Here is a 20,411-nt window from a genome sequence, read left to right on the forward strand (position 1 = left end):
AAGACACCCATGATAGCTTTTTCAGATAAAGAACAGATCTAGCCAGCAGCCTGATAAAAGTGCTTCCCCATCACGCAGCTGTTTTACAGTTACAAGAGGTGTTTAACAGCAAGCGGTGGCCCATTTTTGTGGGGCTTAAATGCTTTGGGAATGCCCTGTCCACTTTCCTTGCCATGACTTCTTGAAGCTGCAAAGAACTTTCCACTTTCAGACCAAGACCAGAACGATTCACAGGGATTCCCTGACACATCTTTGTCCACAGAGCTGGTGCCTTATACTTGGCCGTTACGTTGCGGTGGTTTGATTTCACACGCTTCCTGTCATGTTTAATGGTCACCCCCAGATAACCAAGTTCAGTACTGGCAGCAGTACTGGCCACCCTTATTTTATCTTTCAAGCAAAAGAACCTTTTGAAAGCATCCAAAACCTACTTAGAAACGCTGCATAACCTATCAAAGGGGGAAGGATGAGAAGGGCCTCTCATCTTTCTCAAGAACAGCAGAGACAAATTTCTTTCCACAGAAGCATAAGCTTGTTCAGGACAGGTTTTGAAAACAATCAATACAAGATACTAGTAATTAAACCATAATAAAAGGAGCACGCAGTTTATCTGCTAATGCACTGGTTGTACCTTTATTGTTTCACCTCGTTCACTAACAATTCAGTGGTGCAAGGTTACCATACACAGTTAGATATCTGCATTGCACACCTAAGGCTATACAGCAAATGGATCAGAATTAGTACAAATACATGAACTATATTTACATTTTGTATACTCAAGCTCCAAATATCGGATATATTTACAAAATAAAATAAGAAAATGAAAACCTGAAATTAATGTACAGTGTTGCTGATACACTCCTTCGCTGGGATGAAATCAGTTTGCAAAGAGATTTGTTCAAGAAGGCCACTTATACAGCATATACCTTGTATACCTTGTGTACAGAGAGATTGAACAGGGAAATGGGGACCGCAATTTAAAAAAAAAAAAGTACAGATTTCAGTGCAGCAGCATGTCTAATGTCCAAATTCAAGAACCTTAATCAACGCGCATGAAGTATGAACAAGCAGAGCAGAAAATTAACTGATCCTGGGAAGTGCTAATCATTCAGGACTCCCTCTGCTTCTCATCCCTGGTTTCAAGGCAAGCAAGAGGTAGCTCAGTACTGCTCAGGATCAGGCCGGTAACTTGGCAACATTAAGAACTGAAGACTCATGACCTCCATACCCTCAGTTTTCTGGATACACGGCTGATCCCGTTAATTTAAACTGTTCCAAATAACATTGGACACAACCATCTGGTTAGTGGTGGACTAGTTTTGATTTCAAATACTTAGAACGCATAAATGGCCTTCTGAACAAAAAAAAAGTCAATCCTGTTCTTGAACAGCTGATGTTTTTAAACAAGGAAGCACAAAATTAATACATTCCTGCTACATACAGTACAGTTCAGACCACGTATTGGGGTTATTAACCACAATGGAGAGATGCAACGCACACATGTTAGAGACCCATTTTACAGTACATTCAGCAAACCGTTCCAGAGCAGCACTAGTGTCCTTCCTTTGAGCAGCAGGTTAACACCTGCATCCTCAACAAAAACACCCACCACAGTATAAACTAACACAAACTAAGGCTGTGCAAGAGTACCAGAAAGATGTATATGCATAGGTGGTATTAGCTGATTGTATAGTACCAATGGGTGTTATTCCAAAGCTAATCCTCTTTCTTATCTAATGTGCAATTAATTACAGATGTATAAATATACAATACATTACATAAAATTAAATCTCTGTAAATTAGATAACAAGCAGCAAAAAGTAAAGTCTTTGCTTTGAAATACCTTGCTGATCAGTACTAAGGACTATTAGACACTGGCAAAAAAAAAAACCACAACCAAACCTTTTCTCAGTGGTCTGGAAATAATATTCCCTTCCCTTCTGCATCCCAGAATATAGGAATCTTCTTTAAAAAGGTACTTAAAGTGCATTTCTAAAATACAGTATAGGAGGTTTAGTTTAGTTTCAGAATATCCAGGAAGCTCCAACGCCAGTGACGTGGTTTTCAATGGACAAAGAAGGTAATTTTCTCCTTCCTTTTAGTGAGGAACACAAAAACCCCCAAACACAGCACAGTTTCACACTCATTCTCTCCAAGGAATGCCTGGCAAGTTTACTACTAGTGCTTATGCTCAATGGGCTGGCAGGCCCACAGCACAGTGCCTCATCCGCAGTGGCTGAGTCCCAAGAGCTGGCTGACTCCAGGACTTCACACACACACAGCAAGTAACTAAGAGTAGGTTTTTAGATGTCCAGAGAAGGCAGCTTAGCACATTTTTTCCCTTCTTGCCCTGTTTCTAAAAAGAAATTTCTAACATGTTGGGCTAGATCAAAAAAGCTTTTAAGTGAATGGAAATCCACTTTTTCTTTTTTTTTGCTTTGTTACCCTTTTAAAGGAAACTCAAACTGATTAAGTAGGGAAACCAATGTCTCAAACTAGGCTTCGATAATTGGTGAAAAACTGTAACTGTGTGCCTTCATGTCAGACCTGAAAACAGTAATGCCCATTTGAACGCCACACAAGAATCTATTTTGTCACAGATTATGCAGCTTTCAGAGATACTGATGCTTAAAAACAGAATTTTGCTCTTCTGATGATCTGTTACCCACATAGACATCAAGTCATAGAAGCTGCTTGGAGTCTTTAGATTGAAGAGTAACATCTACGCAACACAGCTGTAACATTTCCAGCTCTGTATAAATGAAGCATCTGTCTCTTCCTGCTTTTAAAGGAAGATCCCTTAATCATGTTTTTATGCAATGCCTATATCCCCTTAGTTCATTTTCTGGCTTATCCAAAGCAAAGACTTAGCAAACTAGTTTTCTTCTAGTTAAAAAAAAAAAGAAAAAGATAGAAATTAAAATGCTCTCAGTGTGTCACAAAATACCACCACCTAAATCACTATGCCTCCTCAAACTGGGTCCACTTTCATTATAAACAGCGGTGATGGCAGCAGCAACTTAGTGCTTAAAATTAACTTAATTCTTGATATCGGCTTAGCTCCAGCTTGGGGAGCCCTCTTGCATCACTAGCAGTCTTACTTATCCACACACTGGGAGTGCATTATCATCCATTGCATAACAAAGGGATATCATCACTGTATTAAGAGTCACACACAATTAAACAAGACAAAACCAGAACAACAAAAAAATAAACATCCCTGTTATGCTCCTGGGTCCCCAGGATGCTCCCTCACTCTGCCTTCCAGCTCTGAAATAAATCTGAGGACCACAGGAGACAGCATGAACACATGATTTAGCTTGAGTACTACCTCGAAATATATAAAGATATGTCCTAGCAAGTGTCAGACTCCATCTCCCTGCTCCTTAGCTAACCATGCTTTTAGGTCTCATTACGCATTGCACTTCACAGAAGAATGAAAACCCATAAAGCTAAAAAATTGCTCAACTGATGCCAGTCCCATGTACACTTTTGGGCACAGAATTTCCAATGTATGGCATGACCTGCTGATGAGTGAGCTGAATCAAAACGACCTTCTTGAACTGGAGTGTGCCTAGATGTGCCTACTGTAATAGTGGAACAAACCCCTTTTACCTCTCCCTTGAGAGGTCGGAACCTCAGGATGAAATTCCTGTACATACCCCAGGATCACAGCTAGCCCTATCGGTCCCCAAGGTAAGTATAGCACAGCAGGCCAAAACATAGCCAAAGAAAACACACACACACCCCCCACAACATCCCTGAAAACCTAAGAAAGATGAGTTCACTTCTCAGAAAGGAAATCCATTCTGCCTTCCTTTCTTGGGGCAAGGACCAAAACTTTGGCCACAGGAGAACTTACATTGTAGGTCAAGAACTAACACCACGCAACTGATCTCCAAGAAGCCAATTATTACACCCCACTGACCAGGACCAGAGTCCACTTGATCCGTCCTCCAGGAAGGATTAATTCTGAAGTTAAAACTAACTAGGGAGTTTTAGCTGATGAAAATTGTAGTAGGGAAATTAGGAGACATTCAACAGTTATTCCAAAAGGAAGTGAAAGTGTCCTGCTGTTCCCTGGAGAATACTGCAAGTGCTAGGTCTAGAGAGTGTTTTGTAGACAGAGGATGCTTTCCCCCAGAAGAGATGCGATGTCATCTGAGTATCACACATAAGGGATGCATGCATAAAGCAGGCCTGTTGAACGATGCCGTAGAGCAGCCTATCCTAACATACCAATGACAACCATAAATCTCTTCGCAGAGAGGTGAGAACCGTTGCTGGAGGAACTCCCAAGTCAGGACTAAAAGCAGAAGGAGGAGATAATGCCCTCCCATGGTGAGCTCCTGAAAGCGCTCTGGGGAACACCACACCGTTCTGCTTCCACTTAGCCCTCTCCATCTGTCAAATATGAGGCTGAGCATCTAAAACTTTAGGGATTATATCTAATATTTCAGCGATGTGGTTTATTTTTCCTCACATCAGCACAAGTTCCGTCTCCTCAGCTCAGTTCAGAGGCAGAGGAGTGAGTGCTAATGTTTTGGGAAAGAGTTAAAGCCAAGCACTGCTCACCTGCCACCCCACAGCAAGAGTTTAAAGGCAGATTATTCTAGCCAGCCCCTCGTGGTTTGTTCCCTATCTTTTTCCAGCTCATACACCTTGGCTTGTTGGACCCTGGAAACTCAAAAACTTGCACCAAGTCCAAAATCAAGTCTGCCCAGATAGATTTGTCCAATATCAGCTTTCAACAGAGTTTAAATCAGCAGCTGGATCCAGAAAGCCTGAGGAGCTACTGCAGTTCCTGGCTGGGTAATGTCTACATAGACAAATTTATCTTTCCCTGGCACTAGAACTTTGCCCTGAGGGAACCCATGACTACTGCCAAGTCACAAATTGAATGAAAAACCTGCAGCAGTCTAGACAGACAACAATGGACAGTGGGACAGACACCAAAAGGTCAGTTGGAACAGGAAAACAATTGTTATAAGAAAAAATAAATAACTTTTTTTTTTTTTTTGCTTTTTAGAGTCGTGCATAATCACTCCTTTTTTTTTTTTTCTTTCTCTTTTTTTTTTTTGGCCACATGCTACTAGTAGGATTCTCAGCACAAGTGAAAAGAAACAAGGTAGGGTTAGAATACCTAGAAAATGTGCTGAAGGACTTGGGAAGGTAGGGGAAGTTAAGCCACAGGATTACATACAAGAGAAACCATCAAGAATCACAAAGAGAAAATGAGAGGTAACACTTCATCTATCAGAAGGTGGGGTAGGGAGAACAGATGAGAACATTACATGGACTCAGTACTTCAGCTGGCCCGTGCGTCTTCGAGCCAGTTTTGACCTGTGCAAGAAAGAAGTAAAAATTATTTGTTGAACTCTGGAAGTTTATTTCTCTTCTCCCCCCACAGTTTAAATATCCTTTCGTATAGTCCTAATTTACTTCATGTGTTTAAGAAAGTAAAACGTATTAAGAGCTATAATAAGAACGGACTTCTCACTCTTCTGCTGTGCTCCTTTAAAGGAAGACAGGATCTTTTAAGGACTGCACTGTTAGGAAATTATTTGATGTTGTACAGCAATAGCTTAGTTTTTAGTTATTTTTTTTACTGAAAGGAAGAGCTACTGTAGCATAGTAAGATCTCTCCAGCAAGCACGGGATGTCTGTGACCTGTGTTAAAGGGAAGACTTCTAGAAAGGGAAGGAAATGAGAATTTCTGCTTTAGCTCCCAGTCAAGAGAATGAAAATGCAGTCCAGACCCGCCTGCACAGAGGCAGTGAGAAGCTTTATAAATTTGTAAAATAGCTATACAAGGCAACCATTTTGTGCCCTCCAAATGTAGTATTGCATGAAGCATATGACACACGTTCAAACTGGATACATCAGTTAAGAATGTCACAAGCCAAAGCAACAGCCACTGCATTTCCTGAAATACAGGGCCCACCCTCCTCCCTCCTTCAGTGCACCCATCTTGTCAAATTCTTCAGAACAAGATTAAATTCTGTGACAAACTATCTGCCTACCTGCTTATGACCATCTCACTATCTTTATGCTTTGCAGCACTGTCTCCCCAGGAACTGCCTCTTACCGTATCGTGCCAGCAAGGAGTGGATTGAAGGCATATAACCAGTCATTCATGTCTTTGTCGTTGATGGCCTGGAGCAGGACCCCACGATGCTTTGTGCATACACCAAATGTGTTGGGTGTCTGGAATATTAAGGACAACTTAAAATACTAAAGTCTACAAGCATAGAAGCTGAGCAAACTCAGGGTGGTATGGATGCACTACTACCTCTGATGTTCCTGCTCTATGGGTAAATAAACAATAGCTCTCAGACTGACCTTTACCATGGCCTGCTGATCCTCACTGTATTCCACCTGAGCTGTGGATAAGTTTATGATTCCTCTTTCTACAGGATCTTTGTCACTGTTGTAAATAAAAACGTAGGGACGGCGAACCACCACAAAGTGCTTGGCCCAGGAGCTGGAGAGTGGCTCCTTGAAGTGGAGATATCCTTTCTTTGAGACCACAGAGCTGGAAAAAAACAAATCAAAACAAATCCACAGATAAACAGGAATAAAATTTCCCCTAAATAAAGCACCTACTAAGTATCCCTATTAATTGTAAAATACTGTATAAGACACTTGGTCCTTAATACATTTTGTCTGCAACAGTATTATGAAAAAGTTCTTCTACAGAAAGTTGAACTTTGTCTTCAAGAGCTATGCAAAAGTCTGACAAAAAGAAGGACCCACAAAGAACTCTACTTCAGTGAACTTCAGCTTTTGATAACAGACCTCATATTTAAGTCACTGGAAATCCTCTTCATTAAGTAGATGCAGGGAACGAATGCTGCAGAGATCAAATATCAAGACAACTCTCATCGGTCCTGCCTCCATCATACAGAACTCTGCAGTTCTGCTATCACCTGTTTAATTTACCTTCCTCAAATTGGGCAAAGAAACTACAAATCTCGGACAGCCCTTGTGACAGCTCTCAGGAAGCTACGATCATGCTACAACAGAAAACCTACCCTGGCCTGATTTCCTCAATATCTGGAACGAGGTTTAGGAATTCATTCTTTCCAGCTCTGGCAAGATAGGAAGTTTCTACTGCAGGAATTATCTGGAACTGTTCCACCTCATGACAAGGACTGGAGGCACGAGAATTTGCTTCTGGTGTCCTTTAAAAAAAGCAGAGAAGGAAAAGTAAATCACAGCAAACCAAATGAATGTGACAATGGGATTTAAAATGCATCTACAGCCTAGCCTGTCTTACAAGTTTCATCCTCCAGTCCAGATTTTTTATATGACATTGGAATCCTTTTGTACAATATCAAATAGAATTTCCCTTGAAATCTGTGGAATAAAACTTACAATAACTGCTAGTAAGTTGTTTCCCCACTCCTTCTCCCTCGTTTCTCTTGCCAAACACAGTCACAACACAGAGGCATGCCTTACGGTCGTTTGATGTAAAATGTACTACTTCATCAGCACTCCTCCTCTCAGGAATGTTAAACTGAGAAGGTACAAATTACATGTCTTTCACTAATTAGTTATTCCCAATTTCATCAAAAATATTTTCTACAGATACAGCTGAGAAAGATAAACAGAGATTACTGGACAAACTGGTTTATTTTGTGCTGTTGGTAGTAGATCTTTTTAACAGACCTCTGAAAAAAAAATTGTGGACTCTACATGCTGAAGATGTACTGGTCACTGGAATGACAAGCATCTGACTGTTCTTTCAGCACAAAGAAAAAAAAAAAACCACTTCAAAAGAACAAAATGGGGAAAAATAATTGTGCAGAGTGATTGTAAAAGATAAGGCAAGGGGGCTGTAGAGAGAAATATCTGAAAGTAGGGAAAAGGAAGAAAGGGGGAAAAAAAAAAAAAATCAGAAAACATAGCAAAGAGAATTGTGAAGCACTGAAAAGTAATGTTTTCCTATTAACACCCTGTACTTACTTCTGATCTATTGAATTGCACCTTGAATCCACCAGAGAAGGGCAGGTAGACGAAGGTGTGAGAGTAGCACTGCTGAAACTCGACACTGATGGGTCCCTCCCAATTGGAGAAATATCTGACAACTACAAGGACAAATACAGGCAAAGGATTACAGAGGAGTTGTTTTTGTAGCTAGTGTTCAGTCCTGGCTAGAACACGGTATTCAGCGTGCCGAAGGCTCGGATAAGAGAAAGGTATTTCTATCAACCATTCCCCTACTCAGCAGTCAAAGTTTTGCACACAACCATCATAAACCCATCTGGGGGTGAAAATACAATGGCACTTCTGTAGACACAGCTTGTTATTAATGTCCTACACTTCTGATTATTCACACCCTGACCTCCTCAACAGAATATTAGACTATCCAGTTTGCAACTTGGTGTCCTCTGTGCCTTCAGTCAGAATTTTTAAAAGAGCCGATTTATCCTTTTACATAGGGAAAGTGTATGTAGGAAAAGATAGTAAGAGCGCTTCCAGTCTGCTAATAAACCAGAAGCTAAACTACAGTCCAGGTTCACACCATTTCTAATTACTGCAATAGTCTTGGAACCTGATGCTGAATAGCTGAATGCTCCCAATAGACTGAAAATAAAGAAAATTAATATGAAGTGTTTTGTCTCTTCATAGTATCAACAGATTTGACAAACTACAAATATATTGCTGTTGTACTGCAAATGTAGTGTATTGTATTGCATGAAATATTTACCTTGCAATCACTGATGCTGTTGTACACCTGGTTAAATTCACGATTGAAAGTGTGAGTAAGAAGTTGCAGACACTAAGGGAGGGGGTAAAAACAAAAAACACACAGAAAAGAATTTTACATTTAGATTTTCAGAGAAATTTGAACACAAGAGGTAATTTGCCAAGACACACTTGGCAGCTCATGAAAGAATACACAAATTCTAAACTGCTGTGAAAAATCCCAGAGCAAGAGGGGAATAATCGCTTCCCTTGATAAAATTAGAAAGTTTCATTTACAGAATGAATTTACAGAATGAAGGGGAATGAGGTACAGCCACAGCACAAACCTGGTCACCAGCACTGGCTGGTGAGGATGGGTGGCTTCCCTATGGAGCATACTAAAATGAAACTCGCACAATACTGGATATTCACCATGCTGAGAAGCTCATCGTTAATCTTTAATCATCTTTGGCACCTCAATTTAGACCCATGATGCTTTTCTCATGTTATACCTTGGTGGCCAGCTCCTTCTCCCGATCCACCAGGCTCTCTATATCTGCTGAATCATAGCCACTGCTCTCGCTGGGCGTCACAGCACTCTCAAATGTTGTAGTCGAAATCTGTGAGGAGATGCTGGTGGAGGTACTGAGGGTTCCACTGCTCAGACTGGGAGACAATGAGTCACTCAGGGACTTGGGGATGCTGTCACCAAGCTTTTCACGAAGCAGAAGGAAATGTCGGGTTTTTTCCACCTAGTAAGAAAAGAAACCAGTATCACCTGCTCCAGGGTGTTGCCTATTGTACAGGCACTGAATTCTCATGCATTCTTCTAAGATTCATACCAGTAAACATTTCCCCTGTGGAGGGGAGTTTACAATGGCACTAGAAGTTGAATCTGCCTTTGTTGAATACACTGAGATTCTGAGCTGAAGATTCTACTCAGCAGCCAGCCACACACTTTGTCTTCTCTGTCAGAGAATTTATTTAAATCTTGACTTTGAGAACAATCTCCCATCTGGGAACCTGTTCAGCTTAGAAGGTCTCACAGTGGATAGACTAAAGGCAAATTCAACGGTACAGTTGTGCTTTTTCTTTCATTTGCCCTGTCTCTTTACTCACCTCATGCAGCAGTTCCAGTTTCTCCAGTTCCCACTGATGCTCTAGAATGAGGCTGTCACCCCTGGGCCTCCAACCTGCCAGGTTCTCCTCTCCTCGCACATATGCCACAGATGTATCCAGGACTTTCCTCCTCCTCCTCTGCATTCCTGAGCAGTAAAAAAACAACATAAGGCATGTTAAAAACATAGCCAGAGGGATGCCACCAAGAGACACTAATTAGCAACCTGCGAAGAACCAACACTTCTGCTGTCTGGCTGGAAATACACAAGGCAGTGATTTCATTAACAGCAATCACACATCCCAAAGAGATTTGATTTAGTCCAGCTTTCTTACTTCATTCAGATATTTTCTATTAGCCACAATAAAATACAAACTCCTGTTCAGTCTAATTCAACACAAGAACTTCAATTGCAAGGTCTTAGAGGAAAAATATACTGATACTACGTGAACTACATTCCTTCCAAGTTATCAATCTTGCACCAGATATCAGCAATATCTTCAAAAGACCAAGAGAAAACTCTATTGCTGCAAAACCAAGTCTCAACTGTGTTAGCTATGAGCCATGTATTATGCCCTCTAAGTCCATGACCCAGGCACATGCCCAGTTTCCTATGAACCCATGGCAGAAAATGTAAAGTTTTCAGTGAATTCTTGGTTCATCAATGGTAAACACAGAGCCAGCTTGAAAGTAAAAGCCTGGATAAGTTTTTTTTATGGAATGGCAATGTTCCATTGCTCCTATGAAACACAAGAACTGCTTCGCATCAGGACAGATGTGTTCACTCTGTTCTGCCTATGAGATTTTCTGCAATATTTCAGTTTACAGCATCTTTATCACTTGAACATCTGGTCGCTGCTTACCTGGACTTCCTGTGTCTGCCATTTTGCATAAACTTAGTTCATAGATTCCGGTTACTCGATTGCTGTTCACAAGAAACCAGAGGGGGAAAAAAAAAAACACTATTATCTTCAGAAATAAAGTGTATTAGCTTTAGTTATGTGGTCCCCAAATTAGAAGTTTAAGTTAGCTGTTCGTTAGAACTACATCTGAATTCTAATCTTGACATAAAATAGCCAGGACAGACTGCAAGATGTCTAAAAACAGCATTTCTCCCATGCTTCCCATCCCCCCTTAGACTCGGAGAGCAGCTGCTGCAGTAAATTCCAGGTCAGGATCAGGGTCATCTATGTGTGAGCTTGAAAAATGGATCTCTCTTCCCCACTGTTCAGTCAGAAGAGGCTGGAAAAGGGGTCAGTAAAGAGAGAAGCCATCAGAGTTTCACTGAAATAAATGCAAGCAAGAAAGAATGTTCAAAACCAGACTGGAGAACAATAACTAGGTAGACTTTCAAGGAAGAAATAAAGAAAACTAAGCTACATTCTCCCCATGCTCTCTAAGAGAAAAAGCGTATGCTGACATCAAACATCGATACCAAAATTGGTAACTGAACTTACGAATCTGGAGATTTGGAGTAGCCACTACCAAAGAGATTGCGTAGTGACCGTGGTGGGGAGATCTTGGCATCTCGTGAGTAAAAGACCATACAAACATCCTTTGTTATAACGGCAGGCTGGATGCAGTGGTCAAGCTAAGAGAAAAAACAGTAATGAATGAGTGGCTGCAGACAACCATGCCAAGTTACACTGCTTCCCTCTTTCAGTGGGACAGCTTTTTGAAATTTGTTCTTCTTTGGGTCTTCGGTGAAGCGTTTTCATATGTGTTTCTGTGAAAGAGAACTGTCAAATCTCTTGATGCAGCTTGTGGGTGAAATAATTGTACTACACAAAACAACAGCACCTTACACACAAAGCCAAGAGCTAGGCCAGTGTTTGTAACACTAGTAGGACTCACATAGCAACGTTCGCTGATTTCAATGGAGTTTCAGATATAAAGACAGATAAAATGAGGCACAGAAAGGTAAGGAGGTCACCAGTTTCACTTCACATTTGTTGCAAGGCAGTAATACCTTGACATCAAAATGTTAACTGTGAATAAATTTTTCCACCCTGTTCTCAGAAAATGAATAAATACTTCCACTGGCTTCAGGATTCAAAAATCACATAGTCCAGTAAGTATTTATCTCAGGTACACACTCTCTGCTGTCTCAAATAGTTATATTTGAGTCAAAAGCAAAAAGGAAGGCACAGGTCTCTAACCTCCAGGTAAGCAGAAAGGGTCATATATATCTTCTCTCCATATGGTGTCACTCGATTGAGGAGAAGGGAGTTATGCAAGGAGCTATCCCAAACTGCTTCAAACCGATAGAAAGTCCTGGAAAAAAGTAAAGTAAAAGCTCAATAGTAAGAGTTCCTCTGCATCCCTCTCATCGGTCAGTGTAAAGCATCTCTTCATTGACATCATCCACTATGACTGCTACTGATCTCAGTGGCTTAGATAACAAATACTTGAAGCAAAGACCTTCTCTTCTTTCCCAAGATTGATTACTTCTGCCTCAAATAGTGTGGCATAAGACCACTGCCTGTTACGAAAAAGACTAATCTAAAAGAGAAAAGAGGGAATATAGAAGAGAACAAAAGCTGTCATAACACTACAGGGAAGTCAGCACTAAAGAACAGTGTTTCTGAACAGACAGAATTCCTCTCTATTGCTTCAGGTGCAATTCAGCCCAGCTGGACCTCCGAAGTACATGGGAAGATTCTTTTTTATATGCAACAATTATTCTACATCATATTTTAGGACTAATATAAAGCAGCAGAAGAGATCCCCCTAATACTTTGTCATTTAAAACCAGCAGCTTCTGACAGCAAATCAGAATGATTGATAGGTAGAGATAAGCCCTATAATCAAGTGATAAAGATTTCTTTCTGTGTCCCTATTAGCTTCAACTAAAAACTTGCAGATCTAACACAAACTTTTGTAAGAAGTTTCTTCAGTTTGGTACACGGAAAGAAAGGAGCTGAAGGCTCCCACAGTTCTCCCCCACCAATCAGGAAAGTTCATCTGTTCAAGCAAAAAGTGAGAGATGGCATCAGACACAGGACAGCTAAATCATCAGGTCTAGAGCCACCAGTACACTCTCTCCTCTCTAACAGGGGCGCAGGGAAATGAGCTCTCCCCTTTCCCACAGGGAGAGACTGATTTCATGTAGGTTCCTTTGGAAAGACATTCTATACCCTTATTCAGGAATGGAGCACGCTTTGCAGTTTTCTACACTGCTAACAGAAAAGGAAGGTATGAATTCTTCATCATCTCTGTAGAATTTCCCTCCCAAATCCCCTTGCCTTGAGGTTTTCCATCCCATTTCGAGTCCAAATGATGTGGTACTAAAAGAAATAAAGTGCTTCATGTATATTATTTTTTAAAAACAAGCTATATCTCTGAGGAGCTTCTGTATTAATGCCCAAGGTCAACTCAGAAAAATAGAAAATGAAACCAAAGACAAATGACAAAAAGCAGGGTGGGGGTGGAATGAATAAATAACAAAAAACTGAACAAAAGAAACATGAAACAGCCTGAGAGCAGACATATGAGAAACAAAGAGTTCAGATCTCAACTAGAGTTCCAGAGAATCCCCTTTTCCTGATACCAATTACACAATTCCTAGCTAATGCATTGAGACACCATGAAGTGTGCAGTCAAGTCATATAATTTGAGAATATTGCTAAATGCTGTTTGCATTTCAAGTAGCATACTTAAGATACTTGTAAATATCTTGCTTCTATTAAAAATGCTACAGAGAAACATATTCTAAAGGCTAAGTAATTGATAACTTTAAAAGCATTGTAATAATCCTTACTTGAGTTAGATTAGGCAAACAACACAGGTTGTCCTCTTAACCCTTTACAAATCTGTGTTGAGTCCCTATATTTTAATCTTTCATCATGACTTAGTTATGAGAGCAATTTTTTAAACTTTTTTATTTGGGTGGAAGAAAAAGTAGTAAAACCTGGTTCTCCACAGGTGGGAAAGCCAGTGTACCTAGCCCCTGAATCAGCTCTGCACCATTTGCCAAACACGATTTCTCATCATGAAGAGAGAATACAGGTGTAAATGTTTATCAGTGCAGAACTAACTGCCCCTCTTTACCAAAATGATGATTTTTGGATGAACACCAAGTTGAAGTCAAACATAGCTTCAATAAAGTTACTCTGCTGGATTTTGTCTAGCCAGGAAGTTAAATATGCACAGTCTTGCCTGTTCAAACCAGAACTTGCAAGAATAGTTTTAGAGGGAGACAAAACCCAGAAGTGAGCAAACTTCTTTCAGCACAGCCAACAGCACAAGGAGGAAAACGGAGCACAGAACGAGCAAAGCACGGAAACCAGGAGAAACAGGTTAAAGGCACCGATGTATAGTTAGAACTGATTTTTAAGGGGATTTTAGCATTAGTGAAAGGTGGTGAATTGAGAGCACTGAAGACTGAAAGTCTTCTTTTTTTTCAAAGAGGCAGAACACAGAAAGCAGAGCGCAAGTTGTCCCAGACTGTGCAGCCAGCATGCTTGGCTGTGATCCAACCTGGAAGGGGAAAAAGGAATCCAGTCTGAGCAGCTACTACATGTCTCGCTTCTCTGCCAACTGGTGAACTAAGAAGTAGGAACCACATGGTTAAATTTCAGATGCAAATCAAAGCTAAGAACAGAGGGTGAATGCCAGTCACATGGCAGCCACTGCTTTTTGTTCAGTGCAATTCTGAGCTGGAATTTCAAGTAACCTAATCATTCAGTCCTTGACTTGATACATTACAGAGTCAGAGGCAGTAAGAAATTCCAAATTTAGTTCTTTGATACAGAACAAAGGAAGAAAATCACAAGGACTACAAAATAGGAACTGTGTTCTGATGGCACATTTTGAGAATCAGAAAGGCCGAACGAAGGAAGCCATCTCTTACATGTGAATAGAAGTTTACCTTCAGCAGTCTCCCACTGAATTGTACCTGAATAAACCCCTGACACAAAGCAGGAGGAGGTGTACTACTTCTGGAAGAGCTAAGAGGTGTGCTAACAGAATTCAGCAAAAGCTAAAAGGGAAGCGGCAGCAATACAAATGGGACATAAAGCATTCTATTTTCAAGAATCTTTATGTACAAAGGAAGCAAACAGAAAATACCTAGGCATATCCTTATCAAGAAAGAGCCTGTAAAAACATAGAAAGAGCTTCAGTTAGTGCAGCCAAAAGCAGAACAGAAAAGCAACAGCTGAGAACTGAACAAGTGGACTTAAAAAAAAACAAAACACCAACCAGAAAACAAGCCTGCAGACAATGAGCAAACATAAGACACATCCCTTACCAGGGCTTCAATCCCACTCCACCACCCTGCCGTGCACTCAGCCCACAACTTAAACCTTGGCATTTTGGTAAGAGATGGTCAACAGCTTCACTTCACTCATACTCATTCTTCATCCAAGTGGCCCACCTAATAGAAAACTATACAGCTATATAGGAATTTCTTGAAATGGCCAGAAAACAGAAAGTACAGGGCTTTCCAACTGCAAATCCAATAGTATCAGACTGGAAACTAGCAATAGTCCCCTTATGTTCCAGTTATACTGATCCATTAATTCAAATGCACTAAAAGTAAAATACCCACTTCTCAGTGGAAGGCAACGAATAACTGCTGAAAAGCCCTATCACTGTGTGCATTTACAGACACTAGGAGGAAGACATCCAGCTGGTAGGAGCAGTGTCCTGAATCCACCTTCAATATCGCAGTGGTATTTCAAAGTCCAAGCCTCTAACGGAGAAGGAAGAAGCCATTTCAGCGCCTAGAAGGATACTGCCTCCAGCATTCAGCAGCTGCAGCAGAGATGGGCTCCAAAAGAACCCCCTCCCCTCCAGAAACATTCAGATTAAAATTTCAGAGATGTTCCTGCTTTGCACCAGCTAAACAGAGCCACGGAGTGGTCAAGTGACTTGGCTGATGTCAGAGTAGGGAGAGGCTGTGCCAGCAATGCAGCATTCTGCTTCACTGCCCTTTGTTGCAGCCACTGAAGCAAAACAATGTGGAGTCTGACTGATCTTTACAGCAATGCACCCTAATGAGGAGACACATGCACCCAGAAACTTCTCAGACAGGGGCCCTGCTGTTGTCCAAACGGCTGCAGTTACATGGAACAGACATTCCCTTCCTAGAACTGGAGTCAATTTCTGATACATCTGCATAAATCCACAAATTATGAAGTTTACTTTACAAAGAATGGCTATTGTTAAACTGTCACATGCTTGTTCCAGGAATAACACAGGTATGTACACATCCATAAATATATCCCCCAAGATTGCCCTTGTACTTCCATGCTGTATTCTAGCAACAAACCTTGATGGCAGTTTAAAAGTTCTGGGTTAAGTTCTGAGACTCCCTTAAGCTGTTCCCTTCCATCCTCCCTTTATGGTGCTTACAAATTAAATTAAAATGCATTCTCAAGAAATCCTCTGTGTAGACCAACAGACTTCAGCTTCAGCAAGAATTTATGGTAATGCTCATTCTCTATCTGTATGCCCTGTGCCCATGGAATTCTACATTTAACAGTTAGCAACATTCCCAGCTTTCCAAACGTTCTGCTAATACCTCAGAGGTCAAAGGAATTTTAGATTTCTGCTAGAGTGCTCAATTTATTCACTTACCTATTGGAGCTGTGAGAGGACTTCAGGTATTTTGCAGAGATAATATTCAAAGACAGAATAGCATCCACAGCAGCTTCATCGACCTCTGCTTTATTTCTTATACGTCCTGAAAAGGGTAGGAGGAGGAAATCAATTAAAACTAAACCTGAAACACCAAAATTACCAGTAGTACTTTTTCTTCCTTACATAGCAACATGCAAAACAATATACTCACCAACAACCAGCTCTCGCACATCTTTCCAGTGCAACTCACTGCCCTTCTCATGGATAATGGTGACTGTGATTCTGCGCTGGATTCCCTGGTAGAGTTCAAAAACAAAACACTGGTGAAGTATTCACACATACACACACCCCCCCACCCAACATCCTCTATTTTGCACTTCTACTGCAAAAATGAAGCAAATAAGATCATTTAAATTAGTCTAGAACAGCGAACAAACACCTATGTTTTTCAGGGCCCTAAAATTAACATAAGAGGAACATTATATTCTCATATGTAACAGAAATTACACTTCTCCCTCCTCACTCCACAAAGGCAGAGGGTTTTAACCTAAAATAGTCCTGAAATTGTTGCTACACTCTCAAAGAAGGTATGTTTGGTCCCTGGGATATATCAGAGTTGACCACAAAAACAAGCAAATACTTGGGTAATGTGTGCTTATATACTTATATGTTACATTAAAGCATATCTACCAGAAGTTACTAGAAAATAGCAACTATTCATGCAGATATTATCCTCCTTTGTCACATGTATCTGTTACAAGTCAAAATATAATAAAACTTTGTAATAGCTCGGAAGAAGGTAAAATTGTAGACTAGAAATAAACGCCACATCTGAAAAAAAAAACATTCCCCAGGTGTTGGTTTCAACAGATTCCACTCTTCCAAATCAGGAAGACAGCTATCCACAGAGAAGGTGTTTTGTGTGTGTAACTGTTTCAAAAGCAGTTGAAAGATGTTTGCCTGTATTGTGGATCTTGCAATGGAATTACAGAGGCTAGAACTACTCTGGTTTGAACAGAAAGTAACTGATGAGGACACCAGTAAATCCAGAATTAACTTTTTTTTTTTAAGGAAATGATTGGAATCCAGTCATTAGCATTCTGACCCCCGCACTGAGATGAAACTTGCTGTTCTACAGCCTTCATTAGTACCTGGTGAAGCAGGAACGTCCCCTGACAGGGCAGGCCTCCAGTGTGGTCCACAATAGCAGGAATATACCTGTGTGAGACAGTGAAATCAACAGGCAGGAAAGATAACACTAGCACAGCAACTTTGCTCTGTATTCTGCTGCCAACAGTTCCCTCTCCATATAATATCTGAAGAAATGAGTGTTTCTGCTGACTCTCAGACTGGACTCTACTGGACCACAGTACCAGTGAAATATAGAAGTATCACATACTGTACTTCCAGTACTTTTGGAAAAGTCTGTGGAACTCACTTCTCAATGTAATCCCTAAAGACCTGCCAAAGGAAAAACTTCTGTGTAGCAGAGGTGAACATAAAATAGGGCCTGCTAGACGACTTCTGGAGCATCAAGTCTCTAGTGACCCAAAGAATATAAACTCATGGCCTACACAGGGTAAGTTTTCCCAGCACCTGCTCAGCTGGTGTGCATGGGCTTTCAAAGTGGAAAGATGACTTCAAGTGTGAAAGAATGTCATTCTGTCTCTTCAGCCCTTTCCAATGGGGACAACGAATGTCCGCAGAATTTACGCCCAATCACTACAAACCAGCCAGACACCAGGCTGACATAAGCCAGGCCACTGCCCAACCTTCTCTGAACAGAACAAAGAGTAAAAGATCAAACGCCTATAAAATCCTGTTCTTAAAACATAAAAGATTAATACAGGACTTACTCCCCTGTTGGTTCCAATTCGCTGATCTCAAACCACACAAGAAGGTCATATTTGCTCACACTCTGGCCCAAGCTGGGTTTGCTCATAGTATTTAGCTTTGTAGCTGGCACTTAAAGAAAAAAAAAAAGGAAGAAAAAAAAAGAATGGTTTACAAAGACTGAACAAGTAAAGCTTACCGTAGGGCTCACAACCATGTCTTTCAGTGATCCTGTGTATTCTGTGTACATATGCAGACCACATCTTTTTCCATGAAAATGATGTTGCTTACAGCAATCATTATTTCTCAAAGTGTTGTTTTACAGGTCCTTATAGGTGTGCCTGTGTAGTCTCTTTGGAAAAACAAAATGTGAATTCTGTTTCTTTTCTGGGTAAAATAGCAGCTACCTCAGAGGGACAGAATTGGTTATTTACAGCACTACAACCTCCTCACGCTGGGTAGCAAGCTTCAGTGCCATCATTTACTCTTCCCATTCATTACTCAGGGTAGTCACTTTCTTATACCCATCATATGCAGCCACACATGAACTCATTCCAGCTGGACTCAATGCTGTTGATAGCAAGAGGAACATCAAACACGCCAGTCACTCAAGTTTACTGCTAAGCAGAGAAACTCAAAAGCACCAGAAGAGAAAAACAACGGAAAGACACATTTAACTAAACATGAAAGCCAGTTCCAGAAGTTCTCATGGACTTGCACTGGCACAATTAATAACCAGTGTCTTTTTTTTTTTTTTAATAAAACAGAATACAAATGTAGTGAGGAACAGCACTGTTAGTGGCAAAAAAAAAAGATGATGAGCAAAAAAGAAACCTATATAGAACACAGCAGAACATTTCCTCTACAGCTAGCTATTTTTTCATATGCAGCATCTCTCATCCCAATCTCTCAAAACTATGTACAGAACACAAAAAAATTAGAGGTTCAAGAAGTTTCAGGGAATAAGATACTTAGCACACTGGAGTTTATAGCCTCTCTACATGGTTCTCTCTAGAACAGCCCTAAACTTAAGCACAGTATCATCCTTCCATGACCGCAACCATGGCAGTCCCAAGAATACTACATGATAAAGGTAAGAGAAAAGGAATTTTGAAGCACGTTCTGGAACTACTTCTACATCTACCATAGATCAAGTTTGGCTACTAACCATCTCGTTTAGGAGCCCGCTCAGTCTGACAACTGGGAACAGGCAGAAAGAGAAAAGGTGGCAGCTGGTCAGCTCCATCCTGGAAAGCAGCCACAGCAGAGGATGCAAGCACGTTGGCATGCTCGGAGAACGTGTTCAGCACATGCACGTTTACATAGCCAGACATAAGATACCTAATCAACTCAATTTTTCTTTCATGGTCTGCAAAGGGAATGGAACACACAAAGAAAAAGGATGGTAGAAATATGCAGGTGAGAGAAAGCTGGAGAAGAAGGAAATAAAATGTGAAATGGAAAAAGCCACAAAAGAGTTCAGCATGCATTATTACAGTTAAGCAAAGAAAACCACGGGTCATTTCAACAAGACTGACTGACTAAACAAGAATGTTAGAGAGCAAAAAGATGAAGCAGTTAATGAATAGGCAAATTTCCAGTCAAGTCCTCAGTGAGCACATAAAGAGCCATAGCCAGATCTCATGGAATATGGTCAACACCCCAGGAATGGAAATTCTACCATTTAAAGAACCAAGGAGCACTGTCTGCAAGAGGAGGTTGAAAAGAACACATAAAAAGGAAGACAGCCAGCAAAGACAGATCTAATGCCCTTTGCAACATCCACTCCATGACATTTCTTAGTGGCCTGAATAGCTTAGGAATACACTACAACCTTCATTTTCAGTAGCAGACATGTGATGTATAGAATTAGAGACCTGTTCTCACCTGGCTTTGAGAGTGGCATAGGGGGAGGAAAGAATCTTCGGGAAGGCTGTGGAGGGCTGTAGAGAAATGAAAAGAGTTATCAATATAGAGGCAGCTAAACATAAAAAATATATACAAATACATACACATGCATGTATGTATACACACACCCCCAGTACAGTCCTTCCACCCATTTTTGTCTCTAAAAATATCCTCACAATCCCATGAAGACACGTTAATATCGCCTGTAAGGAAAACAAGTGGACTCAGCACACTTCTCAGACTAACCTACATCCTTTTTCTGTTCTAACTTAAATAT

The 20,411-nt window shown here is 40.7% G+C and overlaps 1 protein-coding gene across 1 annotated transcript in view; it reads right to left on the reverse strand.

The window, feature by feature from the left end:
* Nucleotides 1–605: 605 nt before the first annotated feature.
* Nucleotides 606–20,411, reverse strand: part of KIF1B (kinesin family member 1B) — an 88,740-nt gene continuing 68,934 nt past the window's right edge. The window contains exons 33-48 of the mRNA XM_068415222.1: nt 20,114–20,169; nt 18,250–18,358; nt 17,545–17,611; nt 16,605–16,689; nt 16,391–16,496; nt 11,968–12,082; nt 11,266–11,399; nt 10,672–10,733; nt 9,811–9,956; nt 9,204–9,443; nt 8,714–8,785; nt 7,969–8,090; nt 7,035–7,184; nt 6,343–6,535; nt 6,089–6,207; nt 606–5,343 (exon numbers count right to left, since the gene is read on the reverse strand). Of these exons, the coding sequence (XP_068271323.1) occupies nt 5,301–5,343; nt 6,089–6,207; nt 6,343–6,535; nt 7,035–7,184; nt 7,969–8,090; nt 8,714–8,785; nt 9,204–9,443; nt 9,811–9,956; nt 10,672–10,733; nt 11,266–11,399; nt 11,968–12,082; nt 16,391–16,496; nt 16,605–16,689; nt 17,545–17,611; nt 18,250–18,358; nt 20,114–20,169 (1,819 nt within the window). The 3' untranslated portion in view covers nt 606–5,300. The remainder of the gene's footprint in view (nt 5,344–6,088; nt 6,208–6,342; nt 6,536–7,034; nt 7,185–7,968; nt 8,091–8,713; nt 8,786–9,203; nt 9,444–9,810; nt 9,957–10,671; nt 10,734–11,265; nt 11,400–11,967; nt 12,083–16,390; nt 16,497–16,604; nt 16,690–17,544; nt 17,612–18,249; nt 18,359–20,113; nt 20,170–20,411) is intronic.

This window comes from Nyctibius grandis, chromosome 17 (genome assembly GCF_013368605.1).
Source record: "Nyctibius grandis isolate bNycGra1 chromosome 17, bNycGra1.pri, whole genome shotgun sequence".
Classification (NCBI taxonomy): domain Eukaryota; kingdom Metazoa; phylum Chordata; class Aves; order Nyctibiiformes; family Nyctibiidae; genus Nyctibius; species Nyctibius grandis.